Source organism: Ursus maritimus, unplaced genomic scaffold (genome assembly GCF_017311325.1).
Source record: "Ursus maritimus isolate PB19 unplaced genomic scaffold, ASM1731132v1 scaffold_8, whole genome shotgun sequence".
Lineage (NCBI taxonomy): Eukaryota > Metazoa > Chordata > Mammalia > Carnivora > Ursidae > Ursus > Ursus maritimus.
In genome coordinates, this window is record NW_024426996.1 from 48,165,627 (window position 1) to 48,188,416 (window position 22,790).

At 35.6% G+C, this 22,790-nt stretch overlaps 1 protein-coding gene and 1 long non-coding RNA gene across 3 annotated transcripts in view; one reads left to right on the top strand and one right to left on the bottom strand.

The window, feature by feature from the left end:
- ATP8A1 (ATPase phospholipid transporting 8A1) overlaps positions 1-22,790 on the top strand; it is a 223,768-nt gene that overhangs the window by 77,224 nt on the left and 123,754 nt on the right. Inside the window, exons 11-15 of the mRNA XM_040624838.1 lie at positions 1,315-1,480; positions 2,938-3,065; positions 5,689-5,766; positions 6,725-6,813; positions 20,627-20,699. Coding sequence (XP_040480772.1) covers positions 1,315-1,480; positions 2,938-3,065; positions 5,689-5,766; positions 6,725-6,813; positions 20,627-20,699 — 534 coding nt within the window. The remainder of the gene's footprint in view (positions 1-1,314; positions 1,481-2,937; positions 3,066-5,688; positions 5,767-6,724; positions 6,814-20,626; positions 20,700-22,790) is intronic.
- The window catches only part of LOC103672694, a 75,968-nt gene that overhangs the window by 7,997 nt on the left and 45,181 nt on the right, over positions 1-22,790 (bottom strand). For both annotated transcript variants that reach the window (XR_005833374.1, XR_571220.2), the window contains exon 4: positions 15,004-15,180. This is a non-coding gene — a long non-coding RNA (uncharacterized LOC103672694). The remainder of the gene's footprint in view (positions 1-15,003; positions 15,181-22,790) is intronic.

The following is a 22,790-nucleotide window of genomic DNA, read 5'->3' on the forward strand; positions in this document are numbered from 1 at the left end:
ACCTTGTGGACCTATTCTCTTAAAAATGGGCTATTTGTAGCTCTCTATGCAGTCTTCCCAAACATAGCCGACCATCTGTCACGGATTCCAGGGCCCCACTCTCTACATTCAGAATCTTGTTCTTCGGTGTTTGGGCCCATAAAATGGCTCATGCTCTCAAGAATAGTTTCATCAGAGATCAACAATGCGTGAACTCTCGATGCTTTTATGTATTGGTCCTCTGGCAACATTTACTCACCATGGCAGTGGTTGATACTAGTCGTCTATGCAATGATGAGTGCTCTACATTAAAGAATTTGTCTTATAATTTTATTTTAATACAGTGATCAAAGTTTAGAACTGTTTTCATTTTTTCGTAAAACTAAAAGAAGAATTTGTGAATCAAATGTTGATCCTTTTTTGGTAACATTTTTATGTTCAGCCATTTTTAATCAGCTTTAGTCTTAGCACTTGTAATGTTGACACATGCCTGGAGAAGCTTCTTCTCTGTGTTACGATATAAGTGTTCAGTGGTTAGATGGGTAGGCAAAACTATTTTAAGATACTAAATGAAAATCTGCTTTAAGATCTGATAACTTTATACACTGTAAAGTGACAGAGACCTCATCAACAGGCAAATGGGACGGCTATTAATGATTCCACCCCTAACCATTCTATAAATTCTGTAAACCATTATTTTGTATCTATTACGACAGATTTAATTTTCTGTTCTATGAATGCCTTGGTTAGCAGTGATGTAGCATAATCGTTAACATTAACCACAGCTGAGGAAACTTACTTCTGTTATTCTTTATAGCCAGGACGACTTAGATTGTTGTTGTGTTCAGTAAAACAGTTCCTAAATGCCACCAGAAATATAGAAACCAGAGATCCTTTAAATGTGGCCCTTCATACTTTGGAACATCCAGGTCTCTGGTGATGGGTGCACAGGCCACCCTCTCTGCCTCTTTTCTGAGCTGAGCTGCTAAATGCCTCTCATCTACCCTATTTGCTTAAGTAGAACACATTGTTCATCTTCCTTGCCACAATGCAAAAGTTATGTTTCTAAAAGGAATATTACTTCCTTCTCTTCTTATTATTGTTTTACATCCTAGAAAAAGGCTTAGTGGTATTGTGTCCTTTAGGGGAAAACAAAAGTGGTTGACATTTGACAGATTATTACATCTGTGACTTTTTTTCTGTATAATTTTCAGGTGTCTACCCATGTCTAGATTTTGAGTTGTGACTTACTTTGTCATCTTCATCAAAATGCCAAATACATTACTAAATCAATTTGTCCACATTTTTTATTGCTCATCTTGTTTCTTTCTACAGAATTCAACAAGTCCACCACTTAAACTCTCAAATGTGGAACGGATTACAAATGTACAAATTTTGATTTTATTTTGTATCTTAATTGCCATGTCTCTTATCTGTTCTGTGGGCTCGGCCATTTGGAATCGGAGGCATTCTGGAAAGGACTGGTATCTCAACCTAAACTGTAAGCATTAAAGTGCCTATTGTATTTATTTTTTTCTTCCATTAAAACATGTATTTGTTTCACGGCTGATGGGATTTCCTGTAATTCCTAAGAAGAAAACCTTGTTGCCAAGATAACGGGGCATTTAATTTTTATTTTTCAAAGCAATTTCCAGTAAAAGAAAGTAAAATGTTGTTAGAGTCTCTAAAATTTCAGACTCCTTAAAAATATAATGATCACTCTAGAGGAGTATAAAATGTTAGTTTATTCATATTACTTTTATTAATGTTATTCATTCTTTAAAAATATTTTAACACTGGTGGTTAGCTAGCTACCTGGTGAAGAAAGCAGATTGATTATATTTAAAGCACGAAAAGGGGGCGCCAGTCCTTAAGCATCTGCCTTCCACTCAGGGCGTGATCCCAGTGTTCTGGGATTGAGCCCCACATCAGGCTCCTCCGCTGGGAGCCTGCTTCTTCCTCTCCCACTCCTCCTGCTTGTGTTCCCTCTCTCGCTGCCTGTCTCTCTCTCTGTCAAATAAATAAATAAATAGTCTTTTAAAAAATAAAGCACAAAAAGGTAGAGCACATGCTTGTAAAATGTTTAAATTGAACGTACTTTCATTTGAACTCATGAATGCGGTAAATTCCTTGTTAATGGTCCCTTAATAGGGAAAGTCCTATTAAATAGGTTCTTTTTGGACCATCTATCCTTTTACTATTGTGGGATTAATGTACCATCCCTGAGTATTTCTGGAAAATAAGTTTGCATTACCTTTTAATGAGTACTTCACCAATAAATATTTTATTTCCAGAAGCATGAAAACAAATTCTAGTAAACCTTGTAGCAAAGTTGATTTTTTTCATTTTTTATCATATTGATTTAGTTTGTGGCTATTCCAACTTTTTTTTTTAAACATTGATTTACTATTTCAACATCAAAACTGTTATGACTCCTATCAGTTTATTTCTTCATATACTTTGCAGTGTGTCTACCATAGTAGTTCTATTTTCATTATTGAAGAGGAAGGGTATAATTTACCTAGGGTACAGCCCTACATTGTTTTTGCTATTTGGGTTAGTTTTGCTGCTGTTTTGTTTGATTGCTTTTAAGACATGCTTTAAATCAGAAGTGCTTTTTAAGAATTTACATAAGAGGGATTTTATCCAATGGAGATTTTACATTTATAAAGCTGCAATCCTGTTCCTGATACCTCTAAACTTCCTGTTTGGAACAGGATTTGAAATACTTGATAGTGCTTAATAGTTCTTAATAGTACTAACAACATACTGAACACAGAAAGTGCTGTTCCATCTGGAATGTATTTGAGAATAAGGATATGCTATCAGCACAGTGTTCCTCCCAAACTATCTAGATATGTTGTGTAATATGGAAAATTTTTGTTATGCTAAAGTTCTGATCAATGCAAATGAAATATATAAAACTATAAATGACTTTCTTCCCACCTCCCCCAACAGATGGTGGTGCTAATAATTTTGGACTGAATTTCTTGACCTTCATCATCCTTTTCAACAATCTCATTCCTATCAGCTTGTTGGTGACATTAGAAGTGGTGAAATTTACCCAGGCATACTTCATAAATTGGGTAAATATGAATTATTATTTTTCATTATTATAAATGTTTTGTCTTTTTTATTTTGATAGGGTCTTTTGAAGATTTTATTTTATTTTTTAAATTATCTCTACACCCGACGTGGGGCTCGAACTCACAATGCCATGATCAAGATTTGCACGCTCCACCGACTGAACAGCCAGGCACCCGCCTCATAGCATCCTTTGATCTCTCAGAAACAAAATCTTAAGGATACCTTACCTTTTATTCACTACAAGAGGACATTTCAAAATATTTTTTACTCTAATATAATTATAACAAATTAATTTGACATATAAAAGTCAATAGCAAAAACTCTTATCTCAGAATCACACAAGTTTATAGACCAGACATTCTGGGGAACTAGGTCTCCAGTTAAGGAAACCTATTTTGGGTTACATCGTTAGTGGTCTTGGGAAAAGGAGAACTGTGAGGTTTGGGGGTAAAATATCTGGATTGTTGTTTTATTCTATATTTACTAGCTGTGTCAACTTTGCCAAGCCACCTGACTTCTTTGAGACTTATTTTCTTGGACCTTTACATAGGAATGATAAAACATGCTTTACCAGCATCTCTCAGTGGTAATATAGAGCAAAGGAATCTCACAACATAGCAAACAGTCTCCTGAACAATTGAGTACTGTAGAAATAATACTGTATTCACTGCTTGTAACAACCAGGTTGCCATGTTTTACATACCTATGGAGTTTATTTTTCCCCCACTGTTAAATTCAGCTATGCTTAATTTTTTTCTTCTCAAATTCTTTTAATCTTGGAAAAATGTGCTGGACATCTGTTTCTTAAATATTTTGTTTATAAAATGTGTTGTTCTTACCAAAGTTAAGATTAATGAATTTATGTAAATTAAATAAACCTTCAGACTTAATCTGCCAGAAAGTTTAATTCTTCTTTTTTGGGGGGGAAACTTGGGTATTATCTTTTGATGCTGTCTTTTTAAATTATTTAAAAGTCTTTCAAATGAATGATATTAGGATTTTTAAAAACATAACTTATGATACTTTTGCCGCTGCTCGTTACCGTCCTATGGCAAAATGATCCACCTCAGCTGTCAAATTGCCTAATTCATTGGTAGAAGACCAGTATAATTTAGAAATCTAAAATGAGCTGCAGGTGTGGCTTATTTCATGCAGGAAATGTGTTGCTGAAAAATTACGTAATAAAATTTGTGTAAATACAATTAAAACCTATTGAGGTTTCCCACTTCACAATAAGAAATCATACGGTGACTCATTTTGAAAATCAAATAACTAGTTAGTCACTTTATTATTTTTTACTTGGATTTTCAAAAATAATATTTGCTTCAAATAATGACATAATTTGAGTGTTGGAGCAACCCAGCAGGCTTGTGCGTTTCAATCACCTTTCTATTACACAGGGATTCTGTAACATTCCTGACAGGTCTGTTCTTATCAGACAGCTCTACTGTGTGTGGAAATGGGATGCCCCCCTTTGATACTGGTTCTACCCGATCTTTTATGAAAATGTCTAATCTTGTTTCTGAATGATAGCCTTGCAAAGTATTAGGACTCAGCTTGGGCGCCTGGGTGATTCAGTCGGTTAAGCATCCCAGTCTTGGTTTCGGTTCAGGTTGTGATCTCAGGGTCGTGAGATCGAGCCCTGCATCGGGCTCTGAGGTCAGTGTGGAGTCTGCTTGAGATTCTCTCTCTCCGTCTCCCCCTACTCACATGCGCACTCACTCTCTCTCTCTCTAAAATAAATAAATTAATTTAAAAAAAAAAGAACTCGGCTACTCTGCCTATTTTTCTATCGCATTTCCCCCATCTCATTCTGTTCCTTATTAGACTTATTTCCAACTTACTCCCCATTCCATTCATTCCTCTCTGAACATTGCTCAGTTGTCTAATATCCTTAAAACATGGCACCTACAAGTCAGCAGCCTACTTCAGAAATGATGCTGATCAGTCTGAGATGCAAATGTGGAAAAGATCAGATATGTCCTTTTCCTTTGACATGTGAAAATCAGTAAACCCTGACTTGCCAAGAAAATGGTGTACTGTGGAAAATACTAATTCTTCTAGGGGTAATAGTCAAGCCTCATAATGTTTGGGTACAAAACAAGTACAAACTGGTACAAAAGCTGTACATTTTTGTTTGGGTTTTGAGAAGTGCACTCCTTTTGCTTTCAAGAATATACAATAGAAGGAAGTTGAGCCAAGAAAGTATAACCAGGTAGAATCTCTTAGGTAATTTTTCTAGGGGTTTAAAATCTTAATTATTTGAGCAATGTTTAGTTGCTGTTATTTTAGCTACATTAAGTACTTACGTTATGTAGGACACTTTAGGAAGCACTTTACGTGCGTTATCTTATTTAATCCTTACCGTAGGTCACATATCTAGAAAACGGTAGAATTATAGAAAATCAAGATTGCCTGATTGCAGAGATCTGCTCTAACTGCCACACTGTCCTGCCCTCACTGTGAAATATACCGAGTACTTTTCCGGGAAATCAACTGAAATGGTATAGGGACGGCAAGAGATAAGAGTGGTTTCAGATTATAGTTCACTAGTTAAATAAAATTTCCGTCAATCTCTTGTTACCACTTGCATTTAGTAATTTCTCTTATTTAAAACAAAAGGATCTCGACATGCACTACGAACCCACAGACACTGCTGCTATGGCTCGAACATCTAATCTGAATGAAGAACTTGGCCAGGTAAACTGAATTTCTTGTTGTTACATTAAATGGGAAGTCAGAGTCATTGTAATTTCTGCCATATGTGGCAACTTCATATGAATTGACAGCTCCTAATTTTCCTTTATTTGAATAATCAGCATAAATACAAGTTAGTACATAATTCTCATTTTTAGTGAATGAAGTTTTAAAAACAATATTTAAAACCTGTTTTGCTCTCAGATAAGGTATTGCACTAAGGGATTTCCTTCAATATATAATCTGGTTAGTAGTAAAGTATTGGCTATTTTTCTGTGATAAACTCTCAGTATTAAAATTGCTCGTAGCTTTTGACCAGAAAGGAAGAAAAAGTTAAATTGATCAATGAGGCTGTGTTAAGTCAAAGTATGAAAGTAATCAAACAGGAATTTTAGATTTTATAATTCATACTATATTCAGATATATGTGTATCTTTGTAATCCATATTTACTTACTAGCTCAGGAAAAATTTTTACTCTGTATTTTTGCCATTTGCTAACTCTTACTATTCAAATAGCATTTTGGCCAGAATTATCTTTTTCTTACCAATCCGGATGTTATATGAAGTTAATTGCACAAGCCATTACTAATTTTGTAATTGTTATGTTGAGAAATCCTGGTAGATGTTTTAGTCCTCCAAAAATGTTAAGTAATAGTAGTGGCACTTTCTAGTGGAAATTCAGACCATGTCAAGGCAGATTTCTGTATGGCTGTAGTTTTTCTAATTGTTCATACATGAAATGATTTATTGCTAAAATACTAAAAAAAAAAAAAAAAAAAAAAAGTTGAACATATTCCTTAATGCCTGTGAAGAAAATCATCAGTTAATAGCATTCATTGTGCCCCTATGATGTAACAAGATTGATAAAAAGAATTATTTAAGGGGTATTTTCCCTCTGTGAGAGACTGGCATAAAAAGACTTCTGAAATTTTAATGAGAAATTTTAAACTTTTTTTTTAGGTAAAATACATATTTTCTGACAAAACTGGTACTCTGACCTGCAATGTAATGCAGTTTAAGAAGTGCACCATAGCTGGAGTTGCTTATGGGTGAGTTTTTCCCCTTTATTTAGAATGTGAAATACACATTTAATTAGTGCTAATAGTTTGGTATGTTTTGAGAATTCTTATTAGGGGAATTTTTTTTAATATAAAGAACCCCTGTTTTGACTTCAGCACACAGGTGTGTTTTGTGTTATAGTTTGAAATTGTTTTTCATTTGGAATTACCTGTGAGGTGGAGACTCAGCCCAGTAATATTTCCATGTTTGGAGTTGCTGAAGGTCTCTATCTGGCTCTGGTCATGAAGTAAAAATACAGTTCCCTCTACATTGCCATCAAGTTAGAGTACAAGGTCCTAATAACATGCAGAGTGTCCTTGGGCAGTTTTCAAGTTAAAATATTTTTGTTTCTCTGTTTAATCTCTGTTTTGTTTCTCTAGTTATCCCTTTGATTTGTTTTTTCTTATACTGTCCTCCTCTTTGCAGTCACAGAGCAATCTAAATTTCTGATGGTGGACAGGATAGGGATGCGAAACTCTTAAATCTAGGGTGTAATGAATACCCTCAGAAACTTTCATCAGGCTCCTAATGTCCTTGAGAATATGCTTGTTAATACCCCATTTCTTTCTTTCTTTGAGTTATGCTTACCTAAATTGTTCGAAAGCCTTTTTTTAAGTACTTTTTAGGATAATGTGAAAAAATTAATCTGTACATTTTCTAAAAGGAGATGATCAAAAGATGAAACTTTCCTTGGTTGGAGTGACCTTGACCATGACCTATTATCAAATTTTCCAACTATCTTTCTAAGCGAGACTGGGAAATACTAATCCCTTAACCATTCAAGCACGGGCACTCGCATTTTGGGTTTTCTGGTTTGTACTCACACTTCCCCACTCACACGCTGTCTCCAAACAGTAAGCTAGTATAAAAATAATGTATTGAATTTTGAAAATGCCTTAGTTAAAATTATAAATAAATAACCATTTGGTAAAAATCTCTAAAAGCAAATGGTTACTCCTATACAGGGTCTATAAAGAGAAGTAGATGGAGGCAGATATCCTTATTCTTTGGGTTAGCAGAGAGTGTGACTAAAATTGACTTCAAATTGTGTGTAAATGAAGCTGAAAAGACATTTGACTGAATGGCTTTTTCACACTTGCAAAGACAGGATGTTAATTTAAGAAGCACACTTAACTGTTTCCAGGTCTAGATGCCATTTTGCATCATTCCTCTTTATCTGAAGCTCTCCCAATTCTCCTAGAAAAGGCTGTCCTTACTCCTCCCCACCAGTTGCCACCAGCCTTGTCATTTAGTTAGCTGCTATAGAGGGGGAGATGCAGCCACACTTTGACGTCATGCGTATTTGACCCACAATTTTGCCAGGCAAGAGAAGGAAAGGCCTATTGTGATTCTAGCGCTTGTTGTATTGTACTTGCTGACAGATTTACGAAGATTGTTTTTACAAAAATTCTGCATTCATAAGTGAATTTATTTGGAGAGTGGTCTGTTTGATAATTGACATCCTTTTTCTATTTTGCCAGTTTCCAGTTGAACAAGCAAGTTCTTCAAATGAGTAATTATTGATTGTGAACTTATCAAAACAGAAAGCTAGAATGAGATCTAGCCTCTCTTCTGCATTTTGTCAAGTTTTTTCTTATTCTTGTAACAAGCACTGAAACACTTCCAGGCAGTAGTTCTAAAGAGCAGTGTTCTTTCTGGATCTATTGGTGATATTATCATTAACAACCACTATGTGACAGGGTCGGTTTGAGACTGGTAAATATTAAAGTAGTATAAAAAGTTAAGAACTGTCATCATTTAGATCAAGTTTCCACTAAAACACATTTCCTCTTGGGCACATAACATCTCTTAATATTGAGGTGAAACCATAAGACATGACCTCTAGTCCTAGGTTTGTCACTAATTCACCATGTAACTATCAATAATTCTTTTCAACTCTTCCGAACTCCTTAAAATGAGAACCATGGGATAAGATGATCTCTAAAGTTCTTTTTTCAGATATAAAATTCTGGATATAAAAAACTTAAAAGCATGTTTTATTAGAAATAAAAGGTGTTCGTTTGTTTGCAAAATTTAACTATATAAACAGAAATACATTTCTTTCTCAGGTGATATATCATGTTTCTGAAAATACAAGAAGCCTTGCAGAGTGAAGCTAGCGTTAACCTGTTTCCAATAATCATGTCATGTTGTGCATGTGCGTTTAGAATCCTTAACCCTGATTTTTATCACCACCACCTCCCCCAAACATCCTGATGGACAATTGGAATGTCAGCGTTGTAGAGAGTGGTTGATATATGAAGTTGTTGATACAGGACACTTCAGATGCTTAGGTGTTTACAGTAAGAGACACATCACTGTTCCTTAATTGCACCAAACTCAGCAAGAAAAGTCATTACTGTCAGCCATCTTTCTGTGGGAATTTCCTCTGGCAACTCTGGTTATCAGAACCCAGACAGGGAAATAACACGGTTTTGCAATCCCATTGGTGCTGTAGCAGTGTTAACACTTGTTTAATATGGGGAGCTATTACATACATGTACCTTCATCTCTAGCAGGAGAAAGAAAGCATGGTGTTTATCCCCCCAGGATACACCAGGATAAAGGAGAACACCCCCCATTTTCATATACTAACAAATGCTTTTGGGGTTACAATTTCAGAACTGATCCTTCTTCAGCATTTTTTAAGAAGTAAGATAAAGCCTAGTTTTACCCTAGGTAGAGTCAGAGGTGAGTTCTGTTGGCTTTTGTGGCTCTCTTAAAGAACCAGACTTGGAGTCTCTTCATTTTCCCTAGTATTCCTTAGGTTTGTAAGAAGATAATATTTAACACTTAGAACAGTTCTTCAGAATTTGATCTTGGTAATTTTTCTCTCATTTCACATAACCACTGCCCAAATTGGATTCATGATGGGCAACAAAATAAAGATTTGTACATACTTAGCCCTGATGAGTATTTTGTAGAGTTCAGCTTTGTCAGAGATGCTACTGTGTTTAAACTTACTAGATTGTTTCATTAGATTTTTCTTTAATTAAATGTAAATTGATGTCATTTGTAAATTTAACTTACTACAAACTAGAAATTCTGTTAAACACTTGTTCAAGTATCATTTCAGCAAATTCCTTCCTGTAGGGAATGAGTCAGTTTTATTGTAACGGGAATACCAGTAATGGGTAAGGAGGTTTTTATGTTCAGTGGCTAGGACTCTCAATACAGTGAATATAATAGGCTATAATCCTGAGTATGATCTTTGTCGGTAATTTGGACCTTATTATTAGAATGAGCTGATGAGCTGAGCCAAGCTTTACACAGTATAGGCTCTAAAGTTAAAAAAAAAAATTCTGGTAAGCCAACTAAACAGTGATTTTTGTTGCGTTAGTCGTTTAATCTGTGTTAAAAACATTTCATTGACATTTTCCCCGTAAGTAAAAGATGAATTTTCTTAAAAGCAATCTGTATGTATATATGAATACGATATGTGAATAGCTTAACATGACCATATTTTGTTTAGCAATATGTTTGCTGAAAGAACCAGTACTTCACATTGAGAAGAGATTCACCACAAGAAACCTCACAATTACCATAAAACTTAGCCCCAAGGTCTAGATTATAACCAACAGATTTATCTTACTGCCCACCATGGTAAGAGCTGGATAAACACCATTCGTTTATTTATATACTTCAACAAATATTTTTATCTCCTTCTGAGTATGTGGCACTTTGTTTAATGATGGAGTTGTAGTGATCAGCAAAAGTTCACGTGGTTTCTGCCCTCCTAAAGTTTATAGTCTAATTGGGGGTTAATGGATGTTAATTAAGTAATCAAAGATAAAACACAGTACAGAGGTCCACGTGAGTCTGTGATGGGGATTTGATCAAAGCAGGCAGGTCAGGGACTGCTCTGTGAGAAAGTGATGCTTGAGCTGAGATGTAAGAACGGGTGTAAGTGAAGAACTCACCAGGCAGATACAGCAGTATTGACATGCACACGGAGGCAAATGACCAGATAGCACATACACACCAGAGCTGCCGGAGCAGCAGTCACGGGGACACTCATGCAGGCAGGGGCAGTAGCAGGCGAGTGGGTCTCCTGCTGCTCATCACATTCTGAATAGCATTTGCCAGGGCTGGACTAGACCAGGAGAAGGGACCCTGCGCCTTGAGCTTTGCATCTTTTAAGCTAATGGACTTGAGATGCACTGGCCCCGCTCCTGATGTGAGATTGGGGACTGCCCTCCAACACCAGTGCAACTTGGCAGAGCCTTAGCACCGTATTTTTGCTTGGGTAGCACTGGCCCTCCCCTGGTATAGTCTGGGGGGTGGCTAGAGTCCAAGCCTTGAGGTTGATCAGAAGTGGTTGCCTTAAATGCTGGGCTGTAGCCAGTTTCTACAGAGTTTTGCAGTAGGTCATTTTTTCTGGGAGTCCAGCCCACAGGAGGCTTGGTTAGCCCTTCCTCTCAAGCATCAACAAAAGTCATTTGGTACAAGAGTAGAGAGTAGAGGGGACTGCCTTCATTGTGACTAAAGACAGTGGATACTGCACTGGAGGGAGTCTCATGCTTTGGAGGTGGAAGGAGGTACCTGGGGAAGGATACGGATCATGTCATAGCCAGTTTGGTAGAAGGGTAGAGGGAGTGGGATGGACACTGAGGGAGTGAAAGGACTCCACGTGTGTTCAGTGAAGTTTATATTTGTCAAAAACAGTGATTGACTTTACATTTATACTGAACGCTGCATTTTTTAAACTCGATCCATACCTAATTAATTTAAAGAAAAAATATTGAGTGGTCATATATAGTGAAAGAATGAGAGATAAGAAAATCTGTTCTGGCTGCTTAAATTTTCCCACCACACACAGGCACACACACAAAGTGGTAACTATGTGGCCGATGCAGGTGTTAGCTCACACTGTGCTGGTAGTCACGTGCAGTATGTAACTGTAGCAAATCATCACGTGTGTACCGTCAACTTGTGCAGTGCTATTCATCAATTATATCTTAACAAAGCTGGAAAAGAATTGAACAATAAAAAGAAAATAAAGAAAAGAAAATCTGCTCTGCCATCTATCTTCTGACTGAATACATGAGTGGCTGGTTGAAACGAAAGTTACACATCAGTCAGACTTTTCCTGGTGCTCAAATGAGCTAAGGGATGAAATTCAAATTATTGATAAGTGTGTCTTCCATTCGAGATTATAAATGGCTTAATGAGTGAATTATGGTTTAAGTGAAAAATTTTGAGGATCAGTTAATCTTTTAAAATGGGGTTCCATTTAATTATAGAAATGTAATTAACCTTTACTTTAATATACCTGTTTAAAGACCCATGACTTTATGGTAGTCAAATTTATATCTAAAATGTACTCGGCAGATTTTATCAGTGTGATAGTTTGTTCCTAGGTATTAGTATGTTTGTTTCCTTAAAACACTTTATTCTGATGACATAATAGGTAATTAATTTTCCATTGGTTTTAGCATGTATTTAAACCTCTGGGTTAAAATATTTCTTAGTGAATACTGAATTCAATGAATAAAATGAGTAAATTCCATGCACAAGAGGCAAGTTGGCTGTCCTGTTATAGAGTAAAAATTTTGTAATCCTGCTTTAGTTACCATAAATTGTGTTCTACTTACTATACTAACTGCCATTCTTTCAGAATCAACTAAAAGTTCATTTTCTTAACTTTTTCGAGATCCATCTTTCAGTACTTTCTTTATTCATGCTTTTACGTTTCCAGCGTTTCTGTGATGATTTTTTCCTTTCTTTCTGCCCCTCCTCTTGCTTTCTGAAGCCATGTCCCTGAACCTGAGGATTATGGCTGCTCTCCTGATGAATGGTAAGCTGCATGGACCTTTCTGTCTCATTGAGTCCTATAAAAGGTTTGCATTTTATTGTTTTGATAAACATATTTCACTACTTTTGGGGGGGGGAAGCATTATTGATCAGGTAGGGTAACAGAACCTATTTCTTGAAATCCAGTGAATAGCTTTGATTTCCTATTGTATCACCTTTAGTCATTTTGCAGACATTTAGTTTAACGGTTAGGCTTGCTGGAGTTCTACATTAAGTATCTATAATAAAAGTCTGTAATGATCAACTTGGGGTCCCTGGGCTGTGAACTAGCTAAGATTTGTTAGAGCGCAAAAAGTTTTGTTTTTTAGCTCAGCACTGCCACCTTCTGCTGCAATTTATGTATTGTCAGAGCCATAGAAAGATGCTGCTGAAACGTACCCAAGTGGAAATTTCCTTTACATCTCTTTTCATTAGTTTAGTAAATCTATTTGGGGGCTAGAAAACGAAGATTTTTAAAAATAAGTGTCTGGAACAAATGTTGGAAGACTGTGTGCTACCAAGGACTAAAGTTAACTGGAATATAAATAATTTTAGAATGATTAAAGATGGCATTTTATAGTTTTAATTTCCATACTTTTGAGGGATTTTGTTTCTTTCCCCTTAACATCCCCCTCCACGGATTTACATTTTAATTTAGAACAGTACAAGTTTATTTTGATATTTCTCTAATTCATCATGATTTGGTGCCAATGAAACTTCAGAAAACAGATTCTTTTAATGCTGATAACTGTAGAACACATTGTGGTTTTAGAAGTGGTTATATTTTTATTTTCAGGTTATACATGTGTTTTATGATTTGGCCACATTTGCAATATGCATGGAAGTCTAATAACATCATTTAATATTTTTCAACTTGAATTTTATTTCAATAAAGTGGAGATTTGATAACAATTTGCAGTAAACCTCACACCTATAATAATGACAGAGGCAGCCGTTTAATTCATGTGGTAACTGATGAGTGATCACATTTAAGCTCATTGCTTGGAGTGTCATCCCGTTTCAATACCTATACTCAACTGAATAATTTTTAGCAGTTTTAGAAATATTCCAAAGCTTCTTACTGCTGGTGAATAATTCAAGTTAAATGAGGTAGCTGTTCCCTTTCGTTCAATTCTTTAAGATGTAGCAAAATTTTGACAGTATCTATTTATTGTTTTTCTGTAACATTAATATAATCCTATTAACTATGAATACTGTTCACTAATATAGAATTAATATACATTTTTCTAAGAGAACTCTTATTCTTAAGAGAAGGAAATTACCTTTAGCATATTTTATTAAGATTGAATGGAAATATAAAAAATTGTTGTTTATTTACTCGGGTCATTTAAAAAATCCTACTTTCAATGGAGGTTGTTTTATGACTTCCATCACTTTTGGAAAGAGAGGACGTTATATTATCCTAGTTAAGTTCTCTTTGTATAACACCCTTTTGAAAAATTTGACATTTGATATTCTAAACTATATAACTCCAAATAAGAAATGCCAGATTTTTCATAAATTATAAGATTCTACTTAAATATTAGTATTTTTAAAAATAAACAATAGGGAAGGCATACACCACCTTTATAATAAAGCGAGCTTTATTTTAAATGTTTCTTAGATTCCCCATCTATCAAATAGTTGCCTGTAAGCCTGCAAAGATGAAAGAACAGATACTACTTGAGCTTCTGCAGTGGTCAAGGATGCAGACTTTGGATTCTGACCACCCAAGTTCACATCCTGATCCTATGGGTGCCCTTGAAAAAGTTACCTAATCTCTCTGCCTACCTGTTCTCCTCTGGTAGAATGTGGACATCATAGGGAGGTTGTGAAGATTGAGTTCTGTTTTATTTTTAATTTTTTTAAGATTTTTTATTTATTTGAGAGAGTGTGTGTGCATGTGAGCATGTGGGGGGCAGGCAGATGGAGAGGGAGAGAGAATCTCAAGCAGGCTCCATGCTGAGCACAGAGGCCAACTCGGGGCGATCCCGACAACCCCAAGATCACGTCCTGAGCTGAAATCCAGAGTCCAATGCGCAACCAACTGTGCCACCCAGGTGCCCCAAGTGAGTTCCATTTTTTAAAGTGCTTAGAATAGAATCTAGACATAGTATACTCACAGAGAGTGTTAGCTCTGGTGCCTCTCACTCAGTCCTCATGGTATATCTGAAGAGTTGTGATTGACATGACCATTTTAAAATTGGTCAAATTTAGGCAAAGAAGCTAATAAGTAACTTGCCACAAAGTACACAACAGGGAAACATGAAAGTCAGAGTTAAAACCTCACACAGCCTGGTTATAAAGTACGTGCTGGTCACTTTATGTCCTATAGACTTTAAAGAACTTTAAAGAATATATGCTTTTAGAGCACGAAATATCCTTACCATTTCAGCCGGGTTTTTTTCTTTTCTTTTCTTGTTAAGGTAGCAAGAGCAGGTAGTTTAACTTGATACAAATTAGCACAGGGGGCTAATTTGTACATTCATATGTCTGGCATCTCCCCCAACCCCTCATCCAGTTGATTTCATGTTGCCAAGGAAACCAAGATCAAAAGTGTGATCCTGAAAAGAAAAAAAGAAGAAATCAAACAAACAAAGAAGTGATATCCTGGTTGAATCCTAAGCTCCAGGCATCTGACCACATCTTCATGCTGCTGGTCTTCAAGGATAAACTAGAGTATAGATGACTGTATAAATCCAAAATCAAAGTTCATGCCTGTCTGTCAGCAGCTTCACATTTCAGTGTGAAGTTCATCGAATTCCATATATAAAACCTGTAGCCTAGGTACATTTACTGCCCTACTGAACCACATTCACCACAAATAGGTCAAGTTTAAAAAACATGTAATATTTAATACTTAAATGTGTGCAGATTATTTTGCCTTTAGTGAAATTTGAGGGCAAACCTGTGATACTCTCTTGAGAGTATTTTCAAACATACCCTCTTGACATTAAAGATAATTAGTTGATGGCTGTAGCTTTACTCATTTAAATATATTAGTATAAAATAGTTTACAAAGATAAGACCATTCCCCAACCAGTAGCTACTTACTCCAAAATTGGTATGGTTTTCTTGGTATTGCCAACTACCGTAAGGTAACATATAACCTTACAGATTAATTTTTTTCTATTAAAAATCTACCATTGGAAAAAAGATCTGCTTATTCTCAGCGTCCGTGTAGCCCTTAAGATGTGATTTTCAACTATATATTTTCATAGCCATTTTTTCTTTTCCTAATGTTTACCATGGGAAATTTCAAGCATAAATAAAAGCAGACAGATTACCCATTCACTCACTTCAGTAATATGCACTCAAGACCAATGTCATCTATACCTTTCCCTCACCATTATTTTGAAGCAAATCCCAGATAACGTATTTGTCTTTCTTAACTATTTAATGTAGATTCCATACCGTTCTGATATATTTTTTGAAGTTAATGCTACTGAGGATGATTCCCCAAAAGGATTTCCTTAATGTGTCCCATGCTTAGTCATTTCACTGTGGTTTTTAGTATTATCTTAGTATCAGTGGTTAGTACTATTTTCTGGTCTTATTTATTTTCTCATTTCATCCTGGTCCATAATTACGTATGGAATGAGTGGTATTTGTTTTTCTGCTGCAACAGCTAGACTCACAAAAACATCCTTCCAGGTGTGACTGTATAATAATGAGATCTAACACATCCAAATTAACGTTAGTCTTCAAAGTAGTCGCGTTGACAGGTTATTTATTTATTTCAATGATGCAGCCGTTTCACAGAATGTTTTTGGAACTCCTCTTTTGTAATTGCCTTCAGAAATACTTCGGGCCACACAGTAAAGCAGTCTTATTACTTTGGTTAAAGCCGATGTCTAACAAAAATATTATTGAATTCGATCACTTGTTTCTGTTCTTGGACTTGACTGGACATGACTCTGAATAACAAAGTCATTTCTAAAAATTAAATCTCCCTTTAAGGGATTTTGATTTGCAACCAATAGCATCATTTAAAAGCAGGAGGTGCAGATCCTTTCTAAAAATGGTGCTTTACTGTCCCACTACGTGGATCTTCCAGTACAAGCATGTGTGTAGTATGCGTGTGTGCATAGTGAACACATTTATTTTATGTGTAGGCTGTGCATCTATTGCAAGAGGCTGACGTGGACTTTCTTGTTTTTAATTTTTAATTTGTATTTGATTTTTTAAGTTCATAATGCATTAACCTGTTGCAAATTCAAAGGGTGTAAAGAGGGGAAGGTTTTTCTCCCTTCCCTTTCTTGGAGCCCTGCTCTACCCCCCTGGAGGCAGGCAGTGTAAACAATTTCAGTTGTATCCATCCAGATCTCTTCTACACATATACATGCATGTATTTGTTTTCTCTCCTGTATTTACAGAGAGGGAAGCGTGCTCTACACCCTGTTCTGTGCCAGCTTTTCTTCTGACAGTATGTCTTTGAGATCAGTCCAAGATCAGATGAAGAGCTTCCTGGTTTTTGTATAGTATTTGCTATCTGGATGTACCACAGCTTTTTAAAGCAGCACCCTTCATAGTACTTGAGTTATTTCTAATTTTTTGCTGTTAAAAATAAAAATGTGCTGGGGCACCTGGGTGGCACAGCGGTTAAGCGTCTGCCTTCAGCTCAGGGCGTGATCCCGGCGTTCTGGGATCGAGCCCCACATCAGGCTCCTCCACTATGGGCCTGCTTCTTTCTCTCCCACTCCCCCTGCTTGTGTTCCCTCTCTCGCTGGCTGTCTCTAATAAATAAATAAATAAATAAATAAATAAAAAATGTGCTGCAGGGGCGCCTGGTTGAGTCAGTTGAGCGTCTGACTCTTGGTTTTGGCTTAGATCATGATCTCATGGGTCCTGAGAGCAAGCCCCGCATTGGGCTCCGTGCTCAGCAGAGAGCCTGCTTCAAGATTCTCTCCCTCTGCCCGTCCCTCCACACACGGGTACGCTCTCACTCTCTGTCAAATAAATAAATCTTTAAAATGTGCTGCAAGGAAGAATTTGTGCATACAACATTTTGCACCAGGTAGATAGCTGCTAGTATAAATTCCAAAGACTGGAATTACTGGATCAAAGGGATACATGCATTTTAAATTTTGGTAGAAATTGCCCAGTTGTTCTTTTTTAGAAGTTACGCCAATTTTCGTACTCACCAATGGTATGATTTATCTTTTTCCATAATCACAACAGCACAGAATTGTCCCAATTTATTTCTGCTAAATTTATGCATTCATTTCTGTCATTATTGGGGAAACTGAAGTTTGTATTGAAAGGCACTGGTATCTCCTCGTCTGCTCATTGTTCTGCTTGATGCATTGTTGATCTTTTTCATATTGGTTTCTATGAGTTCTTTCTATTTTATGGAAGCTAACCTTCATTATATGAGTTGGAGACAGTCTTTCCTAGTTTTTTGTTTGGACTTCGATTTTGCTTGCAGTAGTTTTTGCTATGCAGAAATGTTTTAGCCGTATACATATATGTCAGATTTATCTATTCTGTTTCCTGGATTACATGTGATACATAGGCCTTTTCCACTCTTATTTTTTAATTTTTCCCATATCTTTAGTATTTTTATTAAATTGTTCATCCATCTGGAGTTTATTCAGTTTATGGTGAAAAGTATAGATCTAACTATTTTTTCTTCTTTTCTCATGATTCTTTTGTTGACATGAATTTTGAATTTAAAAAACTTTCATAGTCCATACTGTCATATATGAAAATAGGTAATACTGATTAAGCCATATACATTCTAAATTTTCTGTTAATTTTTATTGCCATGGGGAGTCTTCATTTTTTTGTATAGTCAGGAAATAATTATTTACACTGTATCATAGTTTGTAAATCACCCTGCAAGAAGCTACCATTTATATGGTATAGTGGACTACCTGCTCCTTGTTCTCCTTAAGTTACCCTCCCTATCTTAGTCCTTCTTAAAGAACACCACCATTACTTTTGTCTCCTTGTATGCACAGTGCCACTTGAGAATTTCTACGGAAAAATCTAACAAAATGTTGATGTTGGCTTGCATTTGTATTTGCGAGCAGTTTGTAAATTCATAGTTTTGTCAACTGAGTTTAAATTACCACTTTTACTTTTAATATAGTTGGTTCTTATTTTGAAATGGCATGAGCATCCTAATTTTATCTGTTTACGTTTACTAAAGTTGAACATTTTGTAAGCTTTCAGAGAGGGGTAGCGAGAGCTCCATGCCTGTGTTATCCAACCCAGGCTGTGTGGATTAGCATATGAGTTGTTTATGGTTTTTATGATCTTGGAAAAGAAGCCACTTTCTGAGTGAAGAGTTCTTAGCATTATTCATGGTAGAAGCTTCATTGGTAAATGTAGGGGGGGGTGTCCATGTAAAGATTTCAGTTGCATATCTAGTGTTATTTGTTATAAATACATTTGAAAGTTATATCAATTATGGTAACTGTGATTTATGAGATAAAAGGGTTTCTGGTGAGATTAATAAGACATATCTTCAGATTTGTGAAGACTTTTAGTCTGGAATTCTTTGGAAAGAAAATAGACCTCCACATGCAAGATGTTATTGTGATTATTCCCTGACATTTCAATTTATCTAACAAATAAGTAGGAATGTGTAACTATGAACCATTAATGAATGCATTTTTATAATAGGGAGACTTTATGGAGCCCCAGTAACAAACTGTTTTTAAGAAATGATAGTATTTGGAGGAGAAATGTATGCCAATTTTTTGCATTCCCCTTGATAGGTCATTTAAAAAATCTTTTGTATTTTTCTTTCCATCTTTAAAACTAGAGGAAGACTAAGAACGTGTTTATTCTGCCTCCTAGGGATGTTTTGAGAATTCAAAACTACATGCTAATGAAGATGTACTATATTACAATTTTCAGAATTAATAGATCAAACTACTACATGTAAATAAAGATATATGTTATTATAAACGTTCCAACTTCCTCCTTTGATTTATGGGAAAAATATATTTCATTGATACTGTGTATGTTTAATTAGTTCAGATTCTTTTTTTCTTCAGTGATTTCTCCTTCCTTTGAAACTGCTGGTTTTAAAAATCTGAAACTCTTGACGTTTGGCACATTGGCATTGATAATACTCTGTAACTGTAAAAATGGTGATCAAAAGCTTTCTGGGCTACAGTTATTTAGTATTGGACATATTATTTTCCTTGGTGAATTAATTTTAGAATTTTCTTCTTTATTCACAAAAACTTAGATGTATATATTTTCACTGAACAGTGCAAAGTACACCCTTTGGGTTTGACATTCCCACTTACGTGCTCCGTGTTCTTCCTTTTAATCTCAGCATTTTGATATTAAATTGCAGGGCCATGAGATTTATAATAGCTAGATTACAGAGGCAATTCTGATTCCATTTATTTCATATGAAGTACATAAGTGTTTGCTCATCTGAAGATAGCCCCAACACAAAAAAAAATTCCATACATTTTTATGATTTGTTCTTATATATGCAGAACAAATATGATATATACATAAATATATCACTTATTTCTTAGTGATAGATGTTGATAAAATATATATAAGCTTATTGCTCATATTTTTATATTCCACATGATAATCATGTAATGTTAGTCACTACAAATAAAGATTTCTCATAGGTTAAAGTAAAAGAATATTTTTTTATAATAACCTTATTCTGAAATTCTAAAAACTTGAAAAAAATTATGGAAATAGAAATTCACCTCTAGGTATTTTAGTGGCGGTGTTCTTTTTTTAAAAATCTTTTTAAGCTTCATGTGGCTACAATGTAATTCCACTCCAGAAAAATGAGCTATAAAATTCTTTTTTTTATTACACTGGGAAAGTCTATCACATTTTAGAATGCTTGAAAATAATGTATGATTCTGTTGTGAAATCTGTGGTATCTTATCTAGAAATGTAGACTAAATTATATTTAATCTATTAAGGGTTTGCAGGCATAATGATTTATTTAAAAAGTAAGTTACAAATAGATCAGTGGCTTATATAAATGAACCAGGTTTGCTCCATTTTCCCCTTCAGGCAGAGCTCACAGTTTGGAGACGAAAAAACATTTAGTGATTCGTCATTGCTGGAAAACCTCCAAAATAATCATGTAAGCAACATAAAACCACTGTCTTTCTGTTAATGAGTGAAAGCTAATGAGTATCTCTCTGAATTATCTTCCATGTTTATATTTTTTTTTTAGTTTCATGATCATTTTTAATACTTATCAAAATCTGTTATTGTTAAATACTTTTTATTTGGCCTGTGCAAATTCATGGCTGTTAAGAATTCAGTTTTGAAATTCTTGTTAATCAATATTCTATCTTTTCAAAGTGTCTCATATTAAATAATTAATAGAATTCTATTTGTATGAAACAGTTCATTATTCACCATTTCAGAATATCTGTAAAAATGAATTACCTGCTCAAAATGGTAGGCCAGTGCCCAGTCTATACAAAAAGAACTCTGGAAATTTCCATCCAGTGTGACCCTGGTACTTATGAAGTTACTTACACTTAACTGACATTCCATCAGATCAAATGGTATGGCTTCCTAGAGTTTAAACCCCAGAATCTTTTCTCATCATCACTTCAAGCTCAATGTGTCAAAACTTGAACTCAAACTCATTACCTCAAAACATGCTCCTTGAGTACAGGTGGTCTTACTAACCTGTGCCCCTGGGTGGAGCTCTAGCAAGGTATTCTTACAGGTACTTTTTCTATCCTATACATTATGACGTTCAGGATCCACAAGACCTAGACCATCTCTTCCCTCCACATTCTCAGGTTCAAATTGCTCCATCACCTATTTTAATTTTCTTTCTAGGAACTTGAGAGCTGCTTTGGATACCTCCTTTTCCATCCATCTCCAGCTCTATAGAGTGGCCAACCCCTTATCAATAGTGGCTTCTAGAATATATCCTAAAGGTCTTCTTTACTTCATTCTCACTTTCCCTCCCGAAGTCCAGACTGCCAGCATCCCCTTGCCAGTCTCCTTGTAACCAAGCACTCTGTCTTTCTTTCTCCTCAGGCCATACTGGCTTTTATTTTCTCAAACACACCTCATTCTTACCTTCTATAGGATCTTTTCAGTCTTATCTGATTCATGCTTGATGCAAAACTCTTGGCTCAATTCTTCATGAGGCTAAAACCTCAGCTTAAATATCACATTCTCTTGAAAATAACCACAGACTAGCCCAAATCACATTACATGATATTTGCACATTCTCTCCTTTATAGTCCTTTCACACTATAAGTCAATATTTGTGTCTTTATCTGTGTTCTGTCTTCCCCATAAGTTACGTGTCACACAGCAGGGACCATGTCTGTTTTGTCTATGGTACGACCCGGAAAACAGATTTTTCAAATAATGTTGTGATTTACCTTTCCAATCACTTCACTTGTTTTTTGGGGGTTTTTGTTGTTGTTGTTCTTGTTGTTTCTCCAAGAGCATAGAAGAATATTTTTTATTTGATATTTGATCTTCATCAGGAGCCAAACAGCAAAATGTTTAACTTAAAAGATCTGGCTTCTGGGGCACCTGGGTGGCTCAGTCTGTTGGGCATCTGACTCTTGATCTCAGCTCAGGTCTTGATCTCAGGGTCATAAGTTTGAGCCACGTGTTGGGCTCCACGCTGGGGCTGGAGCCTACTTAAAAAAAAAAAATATATAGATAGATAGATAGATAGATAGATAGATAGATAGATAGATAGATAGATATCTGGTTTCTCTTCTCCTATAAACTCTATGTCCCTTGCAGATAGGATCCACTTTTATGTCTTCCTCAGGCTGTAAGAATCCATTGCATTGTACACAGCAATTGCTCAACCAATTCTTTTTATTTAGTAAAACATGCATCAGGTTAAGGTCATTATTTATGGAGAGAGGAAGGACAAAGCATTAGAAAGGAATCCCCTGTCATCATTGCCCCAACCAACACAAAGTGGTGGAACCCCAGTAAGATCAGATGGCAAAAATTTAACTCTAATTAGGATATAGATTCAGGTAAATGAGCATTTTAGAATTTCTCTCCTGTCTTCTGAGGATTTGGCCATATCTACCTTTTGTTTCACTATGCTGTTTTCATTTGACACACCAAGTTGTTATGTGTAAATGCTTAGAAAATGAATGAAAGAGTGTAAGAATGAATGATTTTAATTAAAAATATATTTTCTTCATAACAGATGTTGGCTTCTTTGTTG